The 20,104-nt window shown below is 42.1% G+C and overlaps 1 protein-coding gene across 8 annotated transcripts in view; it reads right to left on the bottom strand.

Annotated features, from left to right (window-relative positions):
• atg7 (ATG7 autophagy related 7 homolog (S. cerevisiae)) overlaps positions 1-17,593 on the bottom strand; it is a 61,875-nt gene extending 44,282 nt beyond the window's left edge. Inside the window, exons 1-16 of one of the 8 annotated variants that reach the window (XM_031568456.2) lie at positions 17,499-17,558; positions 16,721-16,757; positions 16,030-16,232; positions 15,521-15,575; positions 14,735-14,852; positions 13,977-14,054; positions 13,772-13,888; positions 13,413-13,559; positions 12,651-12,739; positions 10,719-10,840; positions 9,924-10,014; positions 9,537-9,681; positions 9,189-9,347; positions 4,131-4,328; positions 1,718-1,948; positions 1,221-1,336 (exon numbers count right to left, since the gene is read on the bottom strand). In XM_031568456.2, coding sequence (XP_031424316.1) covers positions 1,221-1,336; positions 1,718-1,948; positions 4,131-4,328; positions 9,189-9,347; positions 9,537-9,681; positions 9,924-10,014; positions 10,719-10,840; positions 12,651-12,739; positions 13,413-13,559; positions 13,772-13,888; positions 13,977-14,054; positions 14,735-14,852; positions 15,521-15,575; positions 16,030-16,195 — 1,832 coding nt within the window. In that variant the 5' untranslated portion in view covers positions 16,196-16,232; positions 16,721-16,757; positions 17,499-17,558. The other 7 variants (XM_031568460.2, XM_031568455.2, XM_031568461.2 and 4 more) reach the window with 7 other exon arrangements.
• Positions 17,594-20,104: the final 2,511 nt, after the last annotated feature.

A 20,104-nucleotide genomic window follows, 5' to 3' on the forward strand; every position in this document is an offset into this window, starting at 1 on the left:
TACACAGCACTGTGTGTATGCAAGTGTGTGGGATGTGTGTATATATATGTATATATGGTGTGTGTATGAGGATAAATTCTTCAAGGTTTTAGCAATGTCAGAATGAGGGAAACAGGACATTCAAAGTGTGTGTAGTCGTCATAAGATATCATAAGGATATCAGGTTAGTGTAAATAGTTAGCAAGCAAGACCCTGCGACGGCACGCTATTATGTAGTGCCTGTTGACATATGTTACATGCTGCCTGATTGGCTTTGCATAGAAATGATGCGGGAAGTGAGCACCTTTGGGACGACATCTTTTAAAGATGTCAGCGGTCAATTTGGATACTAATTGGCTAAATCTAACCCTCCAAATCCTGGCGTCAACTGCACCTACACAGTCTACACAAACGTGTCATCATACAGATAAACTCTGCAAAGATACTTAGTCTACAGATAGCATATTCCGTTATTAATGCATTTGACATTCATTCCTCATCTTTATGTATTTATGGTTCTTAGCGGTAGGCCATTTAGTGCCTACTCACCAGCACAGACCTGTCATTCATCAACCAATCACCGAGGTCATTGCAAGCAAGCTTGTGCATGAGACTTGATGTTAGCCATAGCAATGGAGTCTTTCTCTTGGCTTAGGAGTTCTCCTTTTTCCTCAGTAAGGGTTGGTCTCAGCAGCATTGTGAATAGGGTTTGAGACTGAAGGGACCGGCATAGGTCATAAGAATATGCCATAGTCAATAATTCAATGATATTATACCTAGTTATAATTGTTACTTTTATTTGGATTTAACTAGCATGTAAACATTCCTGGGTGAATATACCTTGGGCTGAGCTGGGGAGTGAGGTGTGATATTAGACTCTCACCTTCCCCCCCAGGTCGATACAAAGAGCCCTGCACCCATGGCTTATTTGAATAGACGGTAACACCCCTTAGATATCAGTGTATTTAACAGACTGTTCCTCAAGGAATAAGTCAGATATACTGAGGTGAAGTTCTGTGAGGGAGGATGGACCCTCAGTCTCTGTCTCACAGTGGTCGGCCGCCATTCTTCAAGAATAAACCTGAATCCTGACTGATCAAACCTAAGACTGAATCTTCAATATATGGTATAAATTATATTCCATCAAGACTGTTTAAGGACCCGCAGAAACCCTGCCATAGGTGAAATAACGCACAGGTAAATACTGGGTAACTGCATCTGGTGAGTAGATGAATGCCTACCCCTCTGCGTGCTGGAGGATGGACACCATCATCTCCACAGCCAGAGCTCCAGCGATCATGGCCAGGCCAGGCCTGCTTACGGTGCACTGCTGGTCTAACGTCCTGTCCCTGGTGGACTGCAAACAGAAACACAAAACAGAGTTATTGAATTCTGATGAAATGGCACGGTCAACCCACTTTGAAAACATTGAAATACAGTGTGCCCAAAACTCCTGAATGGAGAGCCGAATTTCGCAACTGAAAAGCCATATACAATTCAGTTAATTTAAATGCTTGTGCCCGTCTCAATACTGCACTGATTTTGTGCTATAGCTCTTGCGCACTGGTGATATATCACAGACATATTCAATTGTATATTCACTGAGACAGCTGTCATGTTCCCAGATGTCTGCGGCTCTCCTGACAATGTTCTGGGTGCTGAGCCCCAGCAGAGGTCTCTTAGAGCCTCGAGCAGGAAGGAATGTGACCACTGAGATAGGCCTGCAGACGTCACTCACATCGCCGGGGGCAACCACGTCATTGCAGAAGTAGCAGCCCAGTCGGTGTCCGGGGATGTTGGAGAACAGAGAGGCTGCTGGGAGAGTGGCCGGACCGGGCGTGGAGGAGGAGGAGGACGAGGTGCCGGTGGAGGACGAGGGGCTGGACTCGGCCGACTCGCCAGGAGGACGCTTCATACCATGCCGCATCACCACAAAGGTGTCAAAACCGAGGGCGGCGTTCACCACGAGCTGGAGACGGAAGAGACGCTGGCTTGTCATTTACATCAACAGACAATATTAGGAAAACTAAATTGACGATAAAAATTTCAATGTGCCCCAGTTACCAGACCACCCTGACAACCTCTGATTATAATCTTACCCCGAAGAAGGAAACTTCCAGCATTTCTTAAATCCAAATTAAACCATGACATTTGATGTAAACACACCCAGTGACATAATTGCAGCAGCAGATGAAAAGGTCAAAAGCTTTTTAATGATGTCTAGATCCCTGGTGGGTTTTATCAAAAGATAACGAGATGACTTTTCATACGATGCAGAAAAACTGAACCTCGTACCATCCATGGAGAAATGAATTATTCTTCAGAATCGTTTCAGGCATAACAAGTTCACAAAAAATATTCAACCAATCAACATATCCTTTAAATGTATTTTCCCTCAGCTTAAAAAAATATGTTTGTGTCGAAATAAGACCATCAAATCTGCGGCATTCTCTGTGTGCAGTGTTCCCAAAAGTTCTGGCAGAATTGTTCTTCCCGTGTCTTCACATCTCATTTAATAGCTTGCTGTCTGAGGACAAATGGATTGAATATAAGATAACAAATGTCTCTTCCCTGCAGGTATAGACAGTGTGTGTGTGCACACACAAAACAGATAACAGTGATAGAAAATGTAATTTTTGATAAGGGGAGACCATTCATCCCAGAGTATAGGGGTGTCAGCCAAATGAATGGGGCCATTACCAAAATGTTCCTGCTATGTCTAGGAGTACAAGTGTTCCAGAGACTCTAACCCAAAACCCATTGCCCTGCCAGAACTCCCACGGGCTCGGTGCGTTGGCTAGAGTGTGGAGAACCATTCGACACCTGGCTTCCCCTGATGGATGTTTGACACTGGGATCTTGATTAGTTTACGTGGAGTCCTCAGAGTGAACACACACACACAGAGTGATGACACGCCTCCCTGCTCCTTGACACACCACAGACAGAGGTCACGACCCGACCCTGCTCCTCCCTGTGTCCCAAGCCTCCTTGAACAAAACTGATACAGTATTTGTGGGGCTTGAAGGCTAAACTAAATTAAAATGTTGACAAAAAGGGCCCAGGAAGTTTATAATCTTGTAAGGCCGAGAGTCAACGTCAGGGTTCTGAGGGAAAGCAGACCCATTGTTGAAAATAAAAAGTTACACACAATAAAACAAAGAGAAGAACCAGCCACACCACACACCCTCTGGATGACCTCAGATATTTAAAACAACCAGGTTTGGCCATTTTTTTTCTAAACATCTTAAACATTGTTTGGAGTGGCCAACGTACAACTCAGACCTACGTTGTAGAAGGCAATAAAAAAAAAAACTGCCAAAAATCACCCAAATCAGGAGCTATGTCTTGGTCCACATATGTTAAATGGATGTCCTAATCTTGCCGTCATAAATATGTGCCAGTTCATAATTGGGAGGCTGACACAGGAAATCGATCGGTTGGATTTCATAAAGGTGCCAGAAATAGTACAAAATGATGAGAACAACCTTAAAAATGGCAGAAAAATCTAATTAGCCGTTAGCTGTATGAGTGGATTTCCTTTGACCTTAAAGAATTATTGGATTCTAGTCCGAGTCCAAATCCCATTACTCTCTCTCTCTAGCATCCTAGCGCCACTGAAGCGCACCTTCAGCTACTGCTGCTGTGGCTTCTGTGCAATAAGAATAGAGTGGATAAGACGTTCCAGTCTGTTCTCATTATTTCACCCTTTCGACTGCTTGAGAACTCCCACCCAGTAGTAGTCCGATCTCCAAACACTTCACAACAGAGGCACCAAGGGAGTAGGTGTGATTGATGGGATCAGGCATGCGAGTCATCTCCCCAGATCAGCCATGTTTGATCTTATTGGCCTTTAGAGAGTCAACAAGGTGAGGGATGCTTCCAGCATTAAGTCTTCAATTAGCGCTAAAGACTTGAGAAGTCCCCACACATGGGAAGTGACTATTAGAGCAAGGCCCTAAGCATTATTAATGACTTCCTCTCTCGCGTGACTATGAGAGGACTCACAATATTTTTTTTTTTTAGGTGTGAAACAGAATGAGAAATCATGTATATGTGAGTGTTTCACACACAGAGACACACAAAAAACAGACACAAATTTAAAAAAAATCAAAAAAAGCTCCACTCGACTACTGTCCGTGTGAGTAGTTCACCTTTCGCTGGCTGCCCGCAAGGACTGTGGGAAGCCAGCGGCTCTCGCGGGTGTCCATTAAGAGGAAGACCACGTCATGGGCGGCGATGAGCGTCTCCAGCTGCTCCACGTCTCGCTGCGCCTGCCCCAGCGTCTCCTCCGAGAAGTTCACTGGGTGGCCGGGCATAGGAATGCTCATGTTGAAGCCCTCCGCATTCTGCTCCATACACACACACAAACAGACATTCACAAACACATAAAACACCACAGTATTACATGAAAGTGTGTGCCATACAAAGTGCCATACCACACACACACACAGTCAACAGCAAGTAAATCAACACAATTTGAATTGAATGTATTTAACTGACTGAAGTAAGCAAGGTGAGGGGATTGTGGTTAGGTCAAGCACTAGTCATGCTGTCTAGAAGAAAGTACTGGCATGAGCATGCTACTATAATACCTTGGTTTATATTTGTAGGGGACTGTAGTTTAGAGAGAACGATGGAGATAAACAAATTCATAAATAAATCAAAGCCCTGTTCCCAATGAAATGTCACCTGAGAATTACAGTGCTAAAACCCTAGAATGTATCAGCACTGAAGGAGACAGAACAGTACACCGCAACAGACCCCTGCAGTGATGAATGACTTGTTAGTTCCAATTCATACCACAGCTGACACCAGCGGAAGCTTCGGAGCCAAATCCACCTGCAAGCCCTGGACATATGTTTGCAAATGAGTCCTGTCTGCAGATCACTCATGCTGGTATTTGACTGTATGCAACAGGGGAATGAGCAAGGAAAGGAATGAGTTAAGTCTATGAGGTTGTGTTTCTATGAGAATCTGGTGTGTGTTTATGAGAGAATACGAGTGCTACATCGGCATGAGGGCTGTGTGTGTGTGTGTGTGTATGTGTGTGTATGTGTGTATGCGTGCGTGTGTGTGAGCAGACCTAAAGCCAAGGGTTTGCTATGGATGTTTACATTAGGGTGATTATTAGTGTGTCTGTGTGGGATGGGTGCTCAGCCACAGTCAGGAAGGGCAACTGTAATTACTCCCTGTGGTCTGTTTACTCTTTCCTTCTCTTTCCCCCCCCATCCCCCTTGTCTGTGGATGATGGTAGGCCTGCCTAATTAGCCCATCATGCAGCTGAGCTGCACAGGTACATCCACGGCCTTGAGCTCATTAGACCTGGGGGGAGGGTTCAAGAATCAATAAAGTCTCTAGGTTATGAATAAATAATGAAGTCTGGGCCAAAGAACTCATTTCATCACTGAGGCAAACAGGCCTCACCAGCCAGCTGCCACAGCATGGAGAACAGGGTGGCTAGGAGAAGGAAGGAAGACCAACTGAAAGGGGGGATAAAGAAAGACAAAAAGGAGGTATGGTGTTGGAGACAGATAGGTCTATAGCAGGGGTTTTCAACTGGTTTTGTCCCAGGGACCACCATTCTGACTAGAAAGTAATTTGCGGCCCACTGATGTGCCTGCATGCGTGCGTGTTTGTAACTGCCGCCGCCACGCCCCCTCCCCCCGCACAGATATTCTGCCTATATCACTTAAATATGTGCGGTTATCAGAGTAGATCCCTAACCACCGCCGTCGCCACGGCCCCTCCCCCCGCGCACATATTCTGCCACTTGTCAGTGTCATTTCTTCAATATTTTTCAAAATATTCAAGAGTAATCTGGAAATGTGTTGAAATATCAAAGCGAATTTATAAAAATACAAAAATTCAATGGTGAACTGATAAACATAGGCTCATGTCGCGGACCCCCTGCAATGCCGTCGCGGACCACCAGCGGCCCCCGGTTGAAAACCCCTGGTCTATAGGCAAGCCAAGTCTTCTAGGAAGCCAGATCCACTCAAATCCTCAACTGGATCCCAATCTGGGTTATCCCTGGTATCACTTTGAAATCATCAGCCCTCAATCCTTCAGGATCTGGAGGTGGTAATCCTCCGACACCACCGAGAGTGACTGATGGAGATAATTTCCAAACACTGTTAATGACTTAAGAATATAATAATCAAGTGCCTTGTATTATTAATTACCTTGCCTCGGACATCAGAAATCCACCACGTGATTATCCCTGTTGAACGCTCAACTTCTGTCTATATAAACCTTGTGCGATGTGTTTATCATGGCTTCACTTTCATCCTTGTTTTGGGAGTGAGCCCAATTACAATTGTTGTTTGTCTAATAAATGTACTTATATGCAGCTCCGGAGTCCTGAGGTAACTAGGGTGAATTTTCACCCATCAGTGACATGCCTCAGTGAACTAAACAACCACCAATCGTACATGAAGGCCATCTTGGAAGTTAAATAAAACCTGGTTAGAAAAGCTCCTATTTCTAACCATTATTGAAGCTAAAACAAGTTGGGTTCTTTTTACCATTATCAAGTAGTTTTACATCATCCTCAAAGTTTCAATCATCAATCATTTTGACGATCAACGTGAAGTGGTGATCAATGCGCTGTTGTTCATTTAGCCACCGGGGCTACTCTGTATGCAGTCGTGTGGTTCCAGCACAAGTGTAAAGCACCCTGCGAAAATGTAAGAAAGGTTTGTACACTGAGATACAAGGAACCTGACCTCAGGATCAGTGGCGTAACATAGTTACGACGGGCCCAGGTGCAGGCTATTATGACGGGCCCTAGTCAGTGGCGTAAGGCAGTGGTTTACCAAACATTTTACAGTCCCGTACCCCATGTTTGTAACCGCCGACACCGCCACGCCCCCTCCCCATGCGAAGATATTCAGCCTACAACACTTAAAACTGTGAAATTGTCAGGGTATGTCACTAACTAACCGCCGCCACGCCCCCTCCCCTGCGCAGTTATTCAGCGACTTGGCTATTCAGACTATTTAGATTGACATAAATTTGTCTACGGGCCCCCCCAAGACCCACGGGCCCAGGTGCAGCCGCACCTGCTGCACCCCCTATAGTTACGCCCCTGCTCATGATATGAGGTATCTCCAGGGTAAATGGTTGATTATGTCTACAACAGGAGGCAATGGTGCTTCAGGAGGCTGAATGGGCATAAACTGGTCACTTACATTTGTTCCCTCAAGCCGACTACGGCAACGGAACCGCAACTATAGTTAGTGCATTACTGCTACAGAATTAGATTCCAATAGTTTGAATATTATCGGTCCGGAATAGTTTTTCAGTGTATATCTACTGTCGTCACAGACACATATTTCCGTAGCATTCCGTAGCATTAGGGAACGTGGTGTTGGTCAGTGGAGAGGGTCAAAAACCCGGTTGCCTCCCCCGCTGTGGTGAATCCTAGTGCGCTGCCGAGTCGGCACAGCGCCATGATACAGCTTAGTCAGGGTAGGCTGTGTTTAGTCAGAAACTTTCTGACAACATCAATTGCTAAAAGTGAAGTATCTAACACAGTTTTATCTGAAGCAACTTACATTGACTGAGAATTGAATCCCGGTCGACTGCACAGATCCATAGCAATAGTGACAATATTATCGGCAAGGAATACCATAGCAATTGTCAGTTTTTTAAATAGTTTTCTATTTAAAAAACTAAACTTTGTTTAACTTAATAGACTATGAGAGCTCATTTTAAAACACAGTTCTATACTAATTACAATAATACACTCAAGACTCAAGGATGAGCTGTATTGTAAGATGTTGGCACTTCAGACGCTCTGTTTCTAGTCTGAGTCTGAGTCATGTCCAGGGCCAGGGCCAAGGAGGGGAGGGAGTGCATGACAAATAATGACAGGGGATAAACAGATGGAGGTTAGAGTGGGACAGTGGTGTGTGTGTGTGTATGTGTGTGTGTGTGTGTGTGTGTGTGTGTAAGAGAGAGAGAGACACACAGACAGTAAGAAAGGGGGAGGACTAAGCGCACAGAATTAGTTTGCCTCATTTCAAGTGTGCTCAGTATCTAGTTGAGGATTATCATTCTCACCGCTTTAAACATCTAACAAACGCACCTCAAAGCTTAGATTTTTGGCATATTTTGCATAATTTCTCTACTCTTGCATTCTTTGGCATTATCCCCCTTACCTCTTCCACCTCATTATTTCAGCAGTGATCCAACAACCACAATTAAAACACATAATCAGTCTACAATGTGATGATGATGATGATGATGATGAGACAGTGACCTTCTGTATTGGCCTCTTTAGGTGACATCACAAGGTGATGTGACCCTGTCCCTACCCGTCTCTCTTACTTTGTGCATCATCTCCATGACCTGTTTGAGATCTGGCAAAGCTTGTGATAACAGAATGCCAAAACCCAAATCAGCAGCGTCTGAATATGGCCAACGACTTAGAAGGATGTGAATGGGTTAGAACGGGTGGTCATTTCGAAACATTTAAAGACGTTTACCTCAACCCAACTGATTGTCCCCAACGGGGCCCTACTTGCACTCTGTGCGGGGGGGGGGGGGGGTTGATATTTTTTACTGAAATTCCTTGACATTTAAATTGAACATCTAACCTCTAACCATCTGATTAGGTATCAATATTTGCTCATCGGTGCACAAACACACACATCCCACCCAGAGTTCTACTCTTTTGGTAGGGCCAATAATGAGTTAGGAAATTGTGCAGTTAGGCAATTATTTCCTCACAATAGGCAGATAGCATTAGATATAGAGGCACTATACTGAAGTCTTTCTAAAGTAAAACACAATTATCTTCACATGGGAAAGGTATTGTATTTTATGTGTACCCTGCCAACAAAGCACTTAGAAAAGAAGATGGAGGAACACATTTATATAAACTACAATAGGCCTAAAGCGCAAAAGGATCCCATTCTATCTCCTTGGTAACCCTCTACTGGACACAAAAATAGACCCTTGAGAGTTTCTATGGAACGTACTGCTTCACACTTTCCAAGTAGGTTACATAAATTCCAGATAAGTTTAAAATGGCAGATAAATGGAACTGAAAGGCATGCAAAAATGATCTTCACCCCCTGTGGGGATTAAAGAAAACATTTTGTGCACAGTTACGAATGAACTGCATGAAGAAACACTTAACAAGCAAGTGCATTTTTCAATTCAGCACACAAACCCTATCAGCAAACACAAAATGAAAGCCTCACCACTCCAGGGAAGATCTTTCTCAGTCTCTCCACAGCAGCAAATGCCTTGGATTTCCCTCCGGAAAGGCAGTCGTCGAACTCATAGAGGGGCTGGCGCACTGGGTTGGAGTAGGAGATCTTGGCATTGTCCACAAAAGTGATGTGCCTCACTCCCCAGCCCTGTGAGCACAAGGGCCAGAGCGTTACACCACCTCTGAGAGGTACAAACATCACTCTCACTCAAAACAGCTTCCACACTTCCTAGCCAGAAACACAGGCTTGATATACACTTGTCTGTCTATCACAAGCTGTTGGGTCAGAGAAAGGTGGAACGCCTAACGCCAAACATCTGCCCATCAGGGCTCTCACCATGAGACAGCGGGCCACATTGCAGCCCAGTGTTCCAGCTCCCAGCAGAAGACACTTGGTGGAGATGACCTTATCCAGATCCAGAGTCGGGACCAATCTCCAGCGCATCAACTTGAGATTCAGATCTACAGAGGACTCGGCCAGTCTGATCAGTACAGTACACACACACACACACACACACACACACACAAGCAGAGTGAGAGACTATATCAAGACTGCATACATTTCACCAGAGAGAGAGAGAGAGATTTAGTGGAAATGTGCCTGAGTCAGCTGTTTGGTCAGGAACGTTATTAAGCATAAAGCATGAAGATGGCAGACTCGGGACTCAATAACATTTCAAATTCTAATAAGAACTGCTGAGTTTGGGAGTAGGAATGGAAGTACCTCTTAGGGTCCATACACTCGCTCAGATTGACACTTCTAGGTCCCATGGCGCCTTTCTGGTTCTTCTCCCAGCCAACACTCTTAGGACAGCCTGTGTGTGTGCCGACATATTCAACAAAACACAAGTGTCAATGGAGGGAGATTTGTTTTAAATGTGAACAGATAGAGCATCTGAGTCTCAGAACTGGTGTGTGCTCCAGTGTTTCTTGACGGCCGGTGGCTATTTGAGTAGATTTCTGGTAAAACAACTGTCACACTCAAATGTACAATGTAAAACCCTGGTTGTAACCTACATGTCCATGTTAAATCAAAATTTGAAATCTCTCCTATACAGTGTCATAACTAGTGGTAAAGAGATACATTTTGTTTTGCTTTGCTTGGAAAAATCCAAACGTAATCTTTGTTTCTGACCAAAGTGATTAGTGATTAATTACATTACAGAAATCATATCACAGTTAATTCCTATGTATAAAACAAAAATAAGAATAGCATTCAACCCAATAGCGAGCTGCCAAACGTTTCAAACACACAAAAGTCGCCTACAGCTAGGATGTAATTTCTTTCTTTCTTTTTCTTTAAACGGAACAGGACGTGGAAAAGGTTCACCCCAGAGGGGTTAATCAAAGCTGAAACAAAAAGCCGGCGCTGCTCTGACGAGAGCCACTCCTGAGCGGCGCTGGCTTCCATATTAACATTTAAATAGCTTTCATCCATCCCCTGCTCACCAGAAGATAAAAGGAAAGAGCGCATGATTCTCACCCAGAGTGCCGGCTCATCCCTGCTGGGGGAAATTACCTGTGCTGGCGGAAAGATCCGGAAGCTTGACCTGAAAGATGATGCTGTGCTGCACTGAGCGTGTGCCTTGGAGCGTCCTGTCTCTATAGCACAATACCTCCACCAAATCCACCTGGGCACCCCTAAACAATACACACACACACACACACACAATATGAATGAAGTCAACTTTATAGAATGTCTACAATATATGACTATAATCAGAGGTAAGCCTTTCACTGTGCTGTTTATCAGAAATGCTGTTAATTGTTTAAAAGCTAATTGAAATTCTAGTGCTTTTAGTTTTCTTAGTTAAAATTCTTAGTGGTAACAGATCACTCTTCCTGTCTGAAGTGATTATTAGGCTAGTGAAGTAAAGCGATGACACTGAGTAACTAACGATTATGGCACCTTAGTGGTAGCAGAATTAACATAGACTTTACATGTGCCTCTTTTACCAGTCCACAGTTCGACACTCAAGTCGCTCTCAATACAACCTACAACATATAGGCATGTTATAGAACACTAGCAGACCATTCATTTACTAGCCGAGTTGCAAGGTTAGAGCAGGAGCTACATGATACAACTTTTTATTTTCTGACCCAAAGAGGATGGTCAAATACAGATGTTGTGTTTTTTTCTCATATCTGGGGGGTATTCGTCGTAGCTCGCTAAACGGTTTAGCGAGCTAATTTTCAGGCCAAGATAAAAAACACCCCTCTTTTTGGTTCGTGGAAGCAACTTTTGATAAATCACCATAGTTACATATCGATTAGCACTAACCTGCTCCAGGGCAGGCTAACTTAAGTGTAGCTGGATAAGCTTGCCACACCCCCGGAAAAAGGAGGGATCCCATTGACCAAGGACTGATATTAGAGTTAGATTAGCGGCGGGAGAGAGTTCTTTGCGATCGCCAAGATCCATTATTCTTGTATGAGCGCTACCGATTCAGCCGACAAGGAATCATTAATTTACAAGACCTTCTCGAGTCATTTATTGCAAACACCACATTGACTGTCTTGCGCTTTTTTGCGAGTGGTACATTTTTGTAGTGTCGGTGATGCGGAGAACAAAGCACTCATAATTATATGAGTGTTATTAGTACACCATAGCATATCATTATTGTAGAAAATGATTACGGTGGACTCATGATAAGAATAGAGAGAAATACAGAGAATTTATTTTCACTGCTTCAATTTATTGCATTTGTTATTAATACATTTAGTCATTTAACAGACGCTTTTATTCAAAGCGACTTCCAAGGAAATGTAAAACTACATCGAGGAAGGTGGTGAGGGGATTTGAACCAGCAACCATGCAGATGCAAACCGGTAGATGAAACCTCTGTACCAGCTGACACTTGGCGTCAGGTATTCATACATAGATATCACCCTATAAACATCCCAACACACCTTGCTCTCACAGCGGTGGTGGTGTTGAATTTTGCCATGATTATGGTCTTGTATTCTTCATAAGCGTTCATGTTCATCTCCTACTCGCCAGCGGAGAAAAAAAGAGCCCTTTTCTTTGAGTTTAGAACCATTATACCGTTAGAAAATCATGGTTTTGGTGATCGACCTTTCCTGCCTTTTGAAGTAGGACGTGCACGCGCAAATGCCATGATAACTTTAGCCTGCTTGAAATTAACCACATGATTAGGATGCGGGTCAGCCGTTAACGAACCGATATTTGCTGTTCTCAATCAGCTCGCTAATCTTAACGGGCTAAAAGGCCAATTGATTAACTTAGCTTCAATCCTACGACGAACGTACCCCTGGCTGAGAAGGCCTTTCTTTGTTCTCCAAATATATGATCTAATAGTCACTCAACAATTCAGCATCTGAAAAATTATGTTAAATTATGTTAAATGAAATGACTTATTTCATTACTTTCATTTATTAAGCAACATATCACTTTGGTATAGAATAGAATGATGATTTGATGAATATTTACCATTTGCTTGCGATGAGAATGAGTAGATTTCGGAGTGGCCATCCTGGGTGTTGGGGAAGTGTGCAAGGATCGTAGACGCCAACAGTCACCTAATTAAACAGCCACAGCACATGAGTCACTGACTTAAGCTGACTGCAACAGTCACCTAATTAAACAGCCACAGCACATGAGTCACTGACTTAAGCTGACTGCAACAGTCACCTAATTAAACAGCACGAGTCACTGACTTAAGCGGACGCCAACAGTCACCTAATTAAACAGCCACACACATGAGTCACTGACTTAAGCTGACTTAAACAGTCACCTAATTAAACACCACAGCACATGAGTCACTCACTTAAGATGACTCAAACAGTCACCTAATTAAACAGCACATGAGTCACTGATTTAAGCTGACGCCAACAGTCACCTAATTAAACACCACATGAGTCACTGATTTAAGCTGACTCCAACAGTCACCTAATTAAACAGCCACACACATGAGTCACTGACTTAAGCTCGTGAGCAGGAAGTCTCAGACTGAGTGACCTCATTGCACCTGCTGAAACTGACGACCTTTTAAGAAATGGACTTGTTCTCATTAATGTCTTTGACGTTGTGTTGTGTTGTGTTGTGTTGTGTTGTGTTGTGTTGTGTTGTGTTGTGTTGTGTTGTGTTGTGTTGTGTTGTGTTGTGTTGTGTTGTGTTGTGTTGTGTTGTGTTGTGTTGTGTTGTGTTGTGTTGTGTTGTGTTTGTGCTGTGCTGTGCTGTGCTGTGCTGTACCGTCTTGAGGTCTGTGAAGAAAGCTTCCCACTCCTGTAGTGGAGCCGCCGTCACATCTTCCTCTGTGTATTTGATGAGGAAGTAAGGGACCGCCGTGGTATTGTTCGTAGTGCAGAGACCGTCATAGGCTCCTTGGAGGGCAGATATCTGGAAGGATACAGACCCAGACAGCTAGAGCAATATTCTGTAATGCAGACTGTAATGCGACCAATAGTATTTGTAGTCTTTTCTAGAGAGTCAGCAAGATATTACGTATTTCCATACATTAGTTCAGGAGATTTCGTTTTTCTCTCTTATCACTAAATCAGAGGTTGTGAGAGAGTGCAGTGTGAGGTAAATGAAAATGAGTTTCTAGAAACCTGCTTGGGAGAGAACTTCTGACTTAGAAGGACAGGCTCCTGGATAATTTGAATGCCTTCAGAGAAACCAAGTGCTGGGAAGCAGAACCAATAATAGAAGTGATACTTCTTCAAATCCTGAAATAAAACAAATAACATATTTCAGCTCAAAATACAGCCCTAATACAGTACAGTATAATGTAGTATAGTACCACACTGTACTTACTGCAAAAGTCAGCAAAATAAATTTGTTGAGGATTGAGGGATTTTGTAGAGCAGCATTGGATTGGATTGCCTCCCATATCTGCAGAGAGAAAATCAAATGTCAAGAGCCACACAGAGCACTTGAGCTTTCAGCATCACCCTTTACTGTCTCCTCAAGTGAATCAGGCGCTATTGATATAAGAGCCAAGCTTCTCGACGTGAAGATGGGAAGAATAGTGACTCCTGTTGTAGTGGTAAAGGAAACATCAACATACTGTACATTTAAATCACCACCTCTACTTAAGAATGTTCTCCTTTTCAATACTTAATTTATTTACACTTTTCAAGTCTAATGTTTGTATTGAATCTGTCAGAGTGTTTTTCTGGTGAAGAACACAACACCGTTTACATGTGTGCCTTATAATGCCACACATTGCATTTGCATACATGCCTAAAAGTGTAATTGCGTTAAACCTTTCGCCAGCAAGTGAACAAGTCACATACGGTATGCACAGTACTCATTGCACATGCACACTGAAGAATGGACTGATTACAAACGTATCGCCACTATTTTTTTATTTGCATAGATTCTAAGAAATGATAGATCACCCTGCCCGATGGCTGTGTTACAGCATGATTCAACCAAATTATAAGCACACTGAACGATATCCACAGCAATGTTTTTTAAGAACAAAAGTTGTACCATTAAAACATAATGGACACTGAATGATAAACTAGACAGAAGAGAATGGCTCCTTGATGCCATGACCCTATCTTTACCTCGGAGGCCTCTGTGTCCAGGAGAGCTTTCTTGTCAATGGATCTGAATGCTTCTAATGTGTTGGTGTTGTAGAGTATGCCTGTGGCTGGACAGCAGCGCACTGGAGTGGGCCCATCACTAAGCAAAAACAGAGAGCAGAGAGAGAGTCTTATGGGTTCAAATCGAAGATAGAAGATAAGAGTAAATCTATCAGATCAGATCAGACAACTCAAATGAACTTATATTAGTAGCGCAGTCATTGCATAAACTACTGTTTCTCAACTGGTGGTTTATGACTCAAATATGTCGAATTGTTCTGTAAGGGTTTGTGGTCAAAAAACTCAAATCTATTTAAAATGCTGAGATAGCTATGTTGGACTTGTGCTCTGAATTAAAGGATAAAAGTTTGTTTATAAACATACATTTTTATGTTTAAAAAAGGTTATGTTGACATTATGTAGGCCTATGTGTATTTACACGCATATTTTAGATTTTAAAAATTGCCATGGGAAATTGTGGGTCCCAAGGCCTGACAAGTTAAGAGCCACTGGCCTGCACCTTCCTTTTCTTGCATGTGGTTACAAAGCCATACACTTGTGCAACATGGCTACAAATCAGGCAATCGTGTATGAAGTATACAGCCCATGTTAAGAAACTGTTCAAAATGTATAGCACTATAGAAAACTGCACCACACATGCTTAATCTCTGCAACTTCAAGAATGTAAAAGAATAGAAAGACTTTTAAATAAAAGATTTCAAATATAACACTAAAATGCATACGGGCTAAGGACATTCTTACACTTACACTTCAAATGCACTGAACTCCAGAGTCAGGCGTGTAGGGAGGCCATCTGGATCACCTGTGCATTACAACACAACAATACATGAATTTGGCCACTGTCTCTTAGTGAGACAATTTCATAATTTTCACCACAATTCTTTATTTTGTTTAAAATTCATAGGAATACACTTATAAGCACAGTGCAAAAACATCCATCGTTAAGTAATGTGAACAGTCAGGACAGAGATATTTTAGTTAGGCCCTTGGCCAGAGAAACTTAAACAACTTAAACAACTTAAGAGGTGTGTCGCCTCTCTGCACCTTAGTGTACACTCAACAAACAAACTGTGCCGTGCTGTGAGAAGAGACGGAACTTGTATATGGAGCAAGACTAGCTATAATTGTGTGGTTGAGTACATATCAGTAAAATAATAAAATGATAAACCTAATAAATGCTTCCATCTAAAATGTATTACATGCCAACACAGTAAACACTCAAGTATAAAAAACTGTTCACATACAGTACCACTTACCATTGTAGTAGTATCCTTTGATGCTTTTAGGACTTTCATCAAGGCGATAGTCATTAAGTTTCTTCTGTGTCAACTGGTGCCAGAAACCTGCCTCTAAAGCACTGCAGAACGGGGCAAACTGCAGCTTTTGAGTACCTGGGCCCTTTACAGTGGAGCCATCAGCCATTCTGAAGTCAGGGTCTTTCTCACTGTTCAGAAAGCTGCTATAGAAATTGAAGGAAAGTGAACATTTTCTTACATATCTAGAAACCAAATGATGGCTATGTTCCTCTGAATGCCACCAATTTAAGCAAGAATTTCTGGTCAGAGAGAGTCAGTACAAGAGTCACAAAATTTTAAGCTGGCAGAGAGAGAAACTGAACTGAAATTATATGCAGATACTAGGATAATCGTACTTTGCTAACATCTGATGAGCGAGCCTAACAACATCCCTAAGAGTTCAGTGGGCTGCAGTTCCTCTTCATGTGACGTTCTCATGTGACAATTCTGATGAATCAGTATTTGGTCAAATAAAATCCTGAATTGAAGGGCTACGGGAAGAAAATACCATCCCAATAATACTGGTGCATTGCAAGTAGCCAACACATAAAACAGACGGTTATGTCAACCGTGTAAAGATTAAACAGCAAGATAACTCAGGCATTTAATCCTGAAAAACACATAGAACATTATCATCACAAACCTCACTCACCAAAACGTTGACTTCCGTGTTCAAAACACGTGATCCACTGTAAGCAATGACGACAAACATGCATCCTGAAATTAGCAAACAAGCTAGCTAGCTAATCGGTGAAGTAACATGAACCTTTTAAGAAAATAGAGACGTACTTTAGTATTTTGAAAATGTCGGGTGAGTTGCTTTGTCGGACAGGGATGTTCAGAGTTAACAAAGTTACATTGACCACTTTGTGTTATAACTGTTAGCCAGTTAGCTACGTTCATTCATTCTAAGGCTAACGCTAGTTGCTAAAGATCTGGTTACGGTCAGGTGGCATCTGACCAATATTGCAACTTTTTCATTTACCAAAAATGGAGAGATTATATGAATGCCCGTACACCAGTTCAGATAGATAAATCATGTACATCTGGCTTAACGTGATCTAATTTACTGGGTCGCATGCCAAACCTGATCCACACTGAGCCACTAGTAGTTATGGTGCCAACATTATAGAATAAAACACAAAAAACCAAAAGACTATCAAGAAAACACAGACGACGAGACAAGAAAAAACCGACAGAAATCGATAAGTTCCGTTCCTTTTCATCTCTAAGGCACCTAGCCGTTGGCGACGACGATATGTCTGGAAATAGGACGCCTCAATAATAGTTTAGGGGCTAGGCAACTATCTAAATTACAACCGCGAAAACTTGTGCAAAATCTGCTATGATCGTTTAAGGTGCGTTTACAAGCTCACGAGAAAGCAGCCAGTAAACAGCTCCATTCATGAGTTCAGGGATGCACTATGCACCTTTCTCGGGACGTTGTTGATCAAACTCCTTGTAAAATGTTGAAGAATACCGATTGAGGCAGGTGTTTACGTTATATCATTCTGTTGGACCGAAATACAGGAAATACAGGAAATGTGATGGAATGTGAAGCATGGCATTTCAGCAGGATAAGTGTTACGCAGTTGTATTTACTGAGCTTATGAATTAAATTAATATTAATTCTTAGTTTACTAGTTAACTAGGTTATTTGCATCAACCAATACTGATTGTAGGTCTTGTGAAGAGACCATATGTTTTTAGAGAAAGGGTGAATTAGAAGGTATGTTAGAAAGATCTTGGCAAAATTGCCATTGTTTGTTGGGTCAGCAGTCATCCTCTCATTAAATCGGTCATAAAGTGGCACTAAGCACTGTACATTTAAATGATAATTTCTCATTATTTGATTGTTCTATACTTCTGCACATGCCTATGTCCATCCTTTGCCCCCACACTGTCATCATTTAAAAAGGCCCTCAAAACCCACCTCTTCATCCATGCCTTCCCCAACTACCCCCCCCCACACACACACACACGCATACACGCACACACACCCTACCTTTTCTTGTCTTTATTTTAAGTGTCTTTGAGAACTGAAAGAACTGAAAAGCGCTATATATTATTAAGTGTCTTTGAGAACTGAAAATAACTGAAAAGCGCTATATTATTATTATATTTAAGTCCCATATGCCTCTTCCTCGCTGTTTTAAGGTTTGTCCTACATAGAAAATGTTTTTTGGTACCAATTGTGGCATCTCTTAAATATGAAATGTAATAGTTTACAACTGTTTACAAGTGATCAGTTGCTCATAAGCAAGTAGGGAAGTCTGATTCATTTCTTAAGTTTGTGGATAGATATGAATTTGTGCACAATTTGAGCGAAACCTCTAGGCCTTGTTGTGAGAGTGAATATATTACATGATCCTTTATTTCCGTTCACCAAACATGGGACCAAAACTCGACATGTGTTTATATTTTCATTCAGGGAATAACCATGAAAACTTGTTTAATCTTCCAAGATTAAAGCCAAGGGATTACAGTGTAGAGCATGGTTTGCATTATTTGATGACATTCTACATTCAAACAGTTATCAAGTAGATGCTTTGTGGAAAAATCTGATCTCTCCGACTGTTCCTGGATCTGTAAACAGCGTACTCATTCTGCAAGACAGAGCCTCTATAACCACCTTCTGCCACAGTTGGGACTGGGATTTTAGAAAGCATGATTATACTATGCCCATGTTAACCAAGAGTGTCTAAATCATAACTATCAATGTATGACTGAAGAGACTATGGTTGTAGCTTTTAGGTAATAAACTCCGGGGAAGATTTCTGCCTTGACTTACCTGTCATTTTGTCAGGTTTTAATGGCACACACGACACATGTATGTTGCACACCCAATAGGAATCGAGTAGTTTCTTTGGTCACTTTTCAAAAGCATCTCAAATAGCCTATCCCTCATTCCTCAGCATATGCCATTCCAATTCCACAGACTTGGTGTTGTTTAATCTCAAGAAATGAAATCATAATACAGATTAAAATTACAAAAATAAAAGCGTTTTCTGGAGTACCTGGCACAGCATGCCATACCCCAAGGGAAATGGAAATGTCTTCCTATTTCCCAGTGCATAAAATAAATTGACTGCATTTATATAGGGCTTTTCTACACATAGAGCACTCAAAGCGCTTTACATGTTAATGCCTCAGACCTCTTCCCATTCACACACTTATGGCGGAGGCTACTACATGCAAGGTACCAACCTGCGCATCGGGAGCGGTTGGGGGTTCAGTGTCTTGCTCAAGGACACTTGGTGAGGAGGAGTTGGGATCGAACAAGCAACCTTCCATAATTCTCTTTAACAAATAGATCAACCATGTCTGTAACAAAAATGTATATAGAGAGGTTCATGTAACTTATTGTAACTAATGGACTCTTTACATTACACACTGCACTTTACACATCACAAAAGCATAATTGTTCAAACTTGTCTATTTCAATGTTCTAATTTAGACAGTAACTCATTATAAGCATGACGCCACCCCAGCAGATGGTGGAACTCTGTTCTTTCTTCCGCCAGAATGATTCCATGGATTTTTGTTGAACAGTCTACTGCTGAGTCTGCATCTATCAAGGTCTACATTCAGCATTAGTTTTTTTTTTTTTTGGTCAATTAAGATTCATTTTCATTGCTCAGAAAATATGTTTTGCTTATTAAATACATTTAACTTTAAATTGTTTTACTGTCTGGCTGTTGATAATTCAATCCGACAATTTTTATCAACCAACATCTGTCTCATTAATCCCAAACCAACTCATCAGTATTCTCTGTCGAACCTCTGCATTTCTTATTACATTGAAATTATGAATTTCTGCGTTTATGGGTAAATAATTACACCGCCATACCCTTGAGTCGGTATTCTACTTGGTCCATTCCATATGGTGCTACACTTGCATCCTGTGCTTTCATGACTGAAAATAGTCATTCTCCTCATCCCTTCCCATAGCTACTGACCGACTAACTGACTGTGGAATTTGCAGATAGGCGTTTCAGGTAACTGTAGCTGTGAAAAAAGGAGCTAAAGACACAAG

This window comes from Clupea harengus, chromosome 5 (assembly GCF_900700415.2).
Source record: "Clupea harengus chromosome 5, Ch_v2.0.2, whole genome shotgun sequence".
Classification (NCBI taxonomy): Eukaryota; Metazoa; Chordata; class Actinopteri; order Clupeiformes; family Clupeidae; genus Clupea; species Clupea harengus.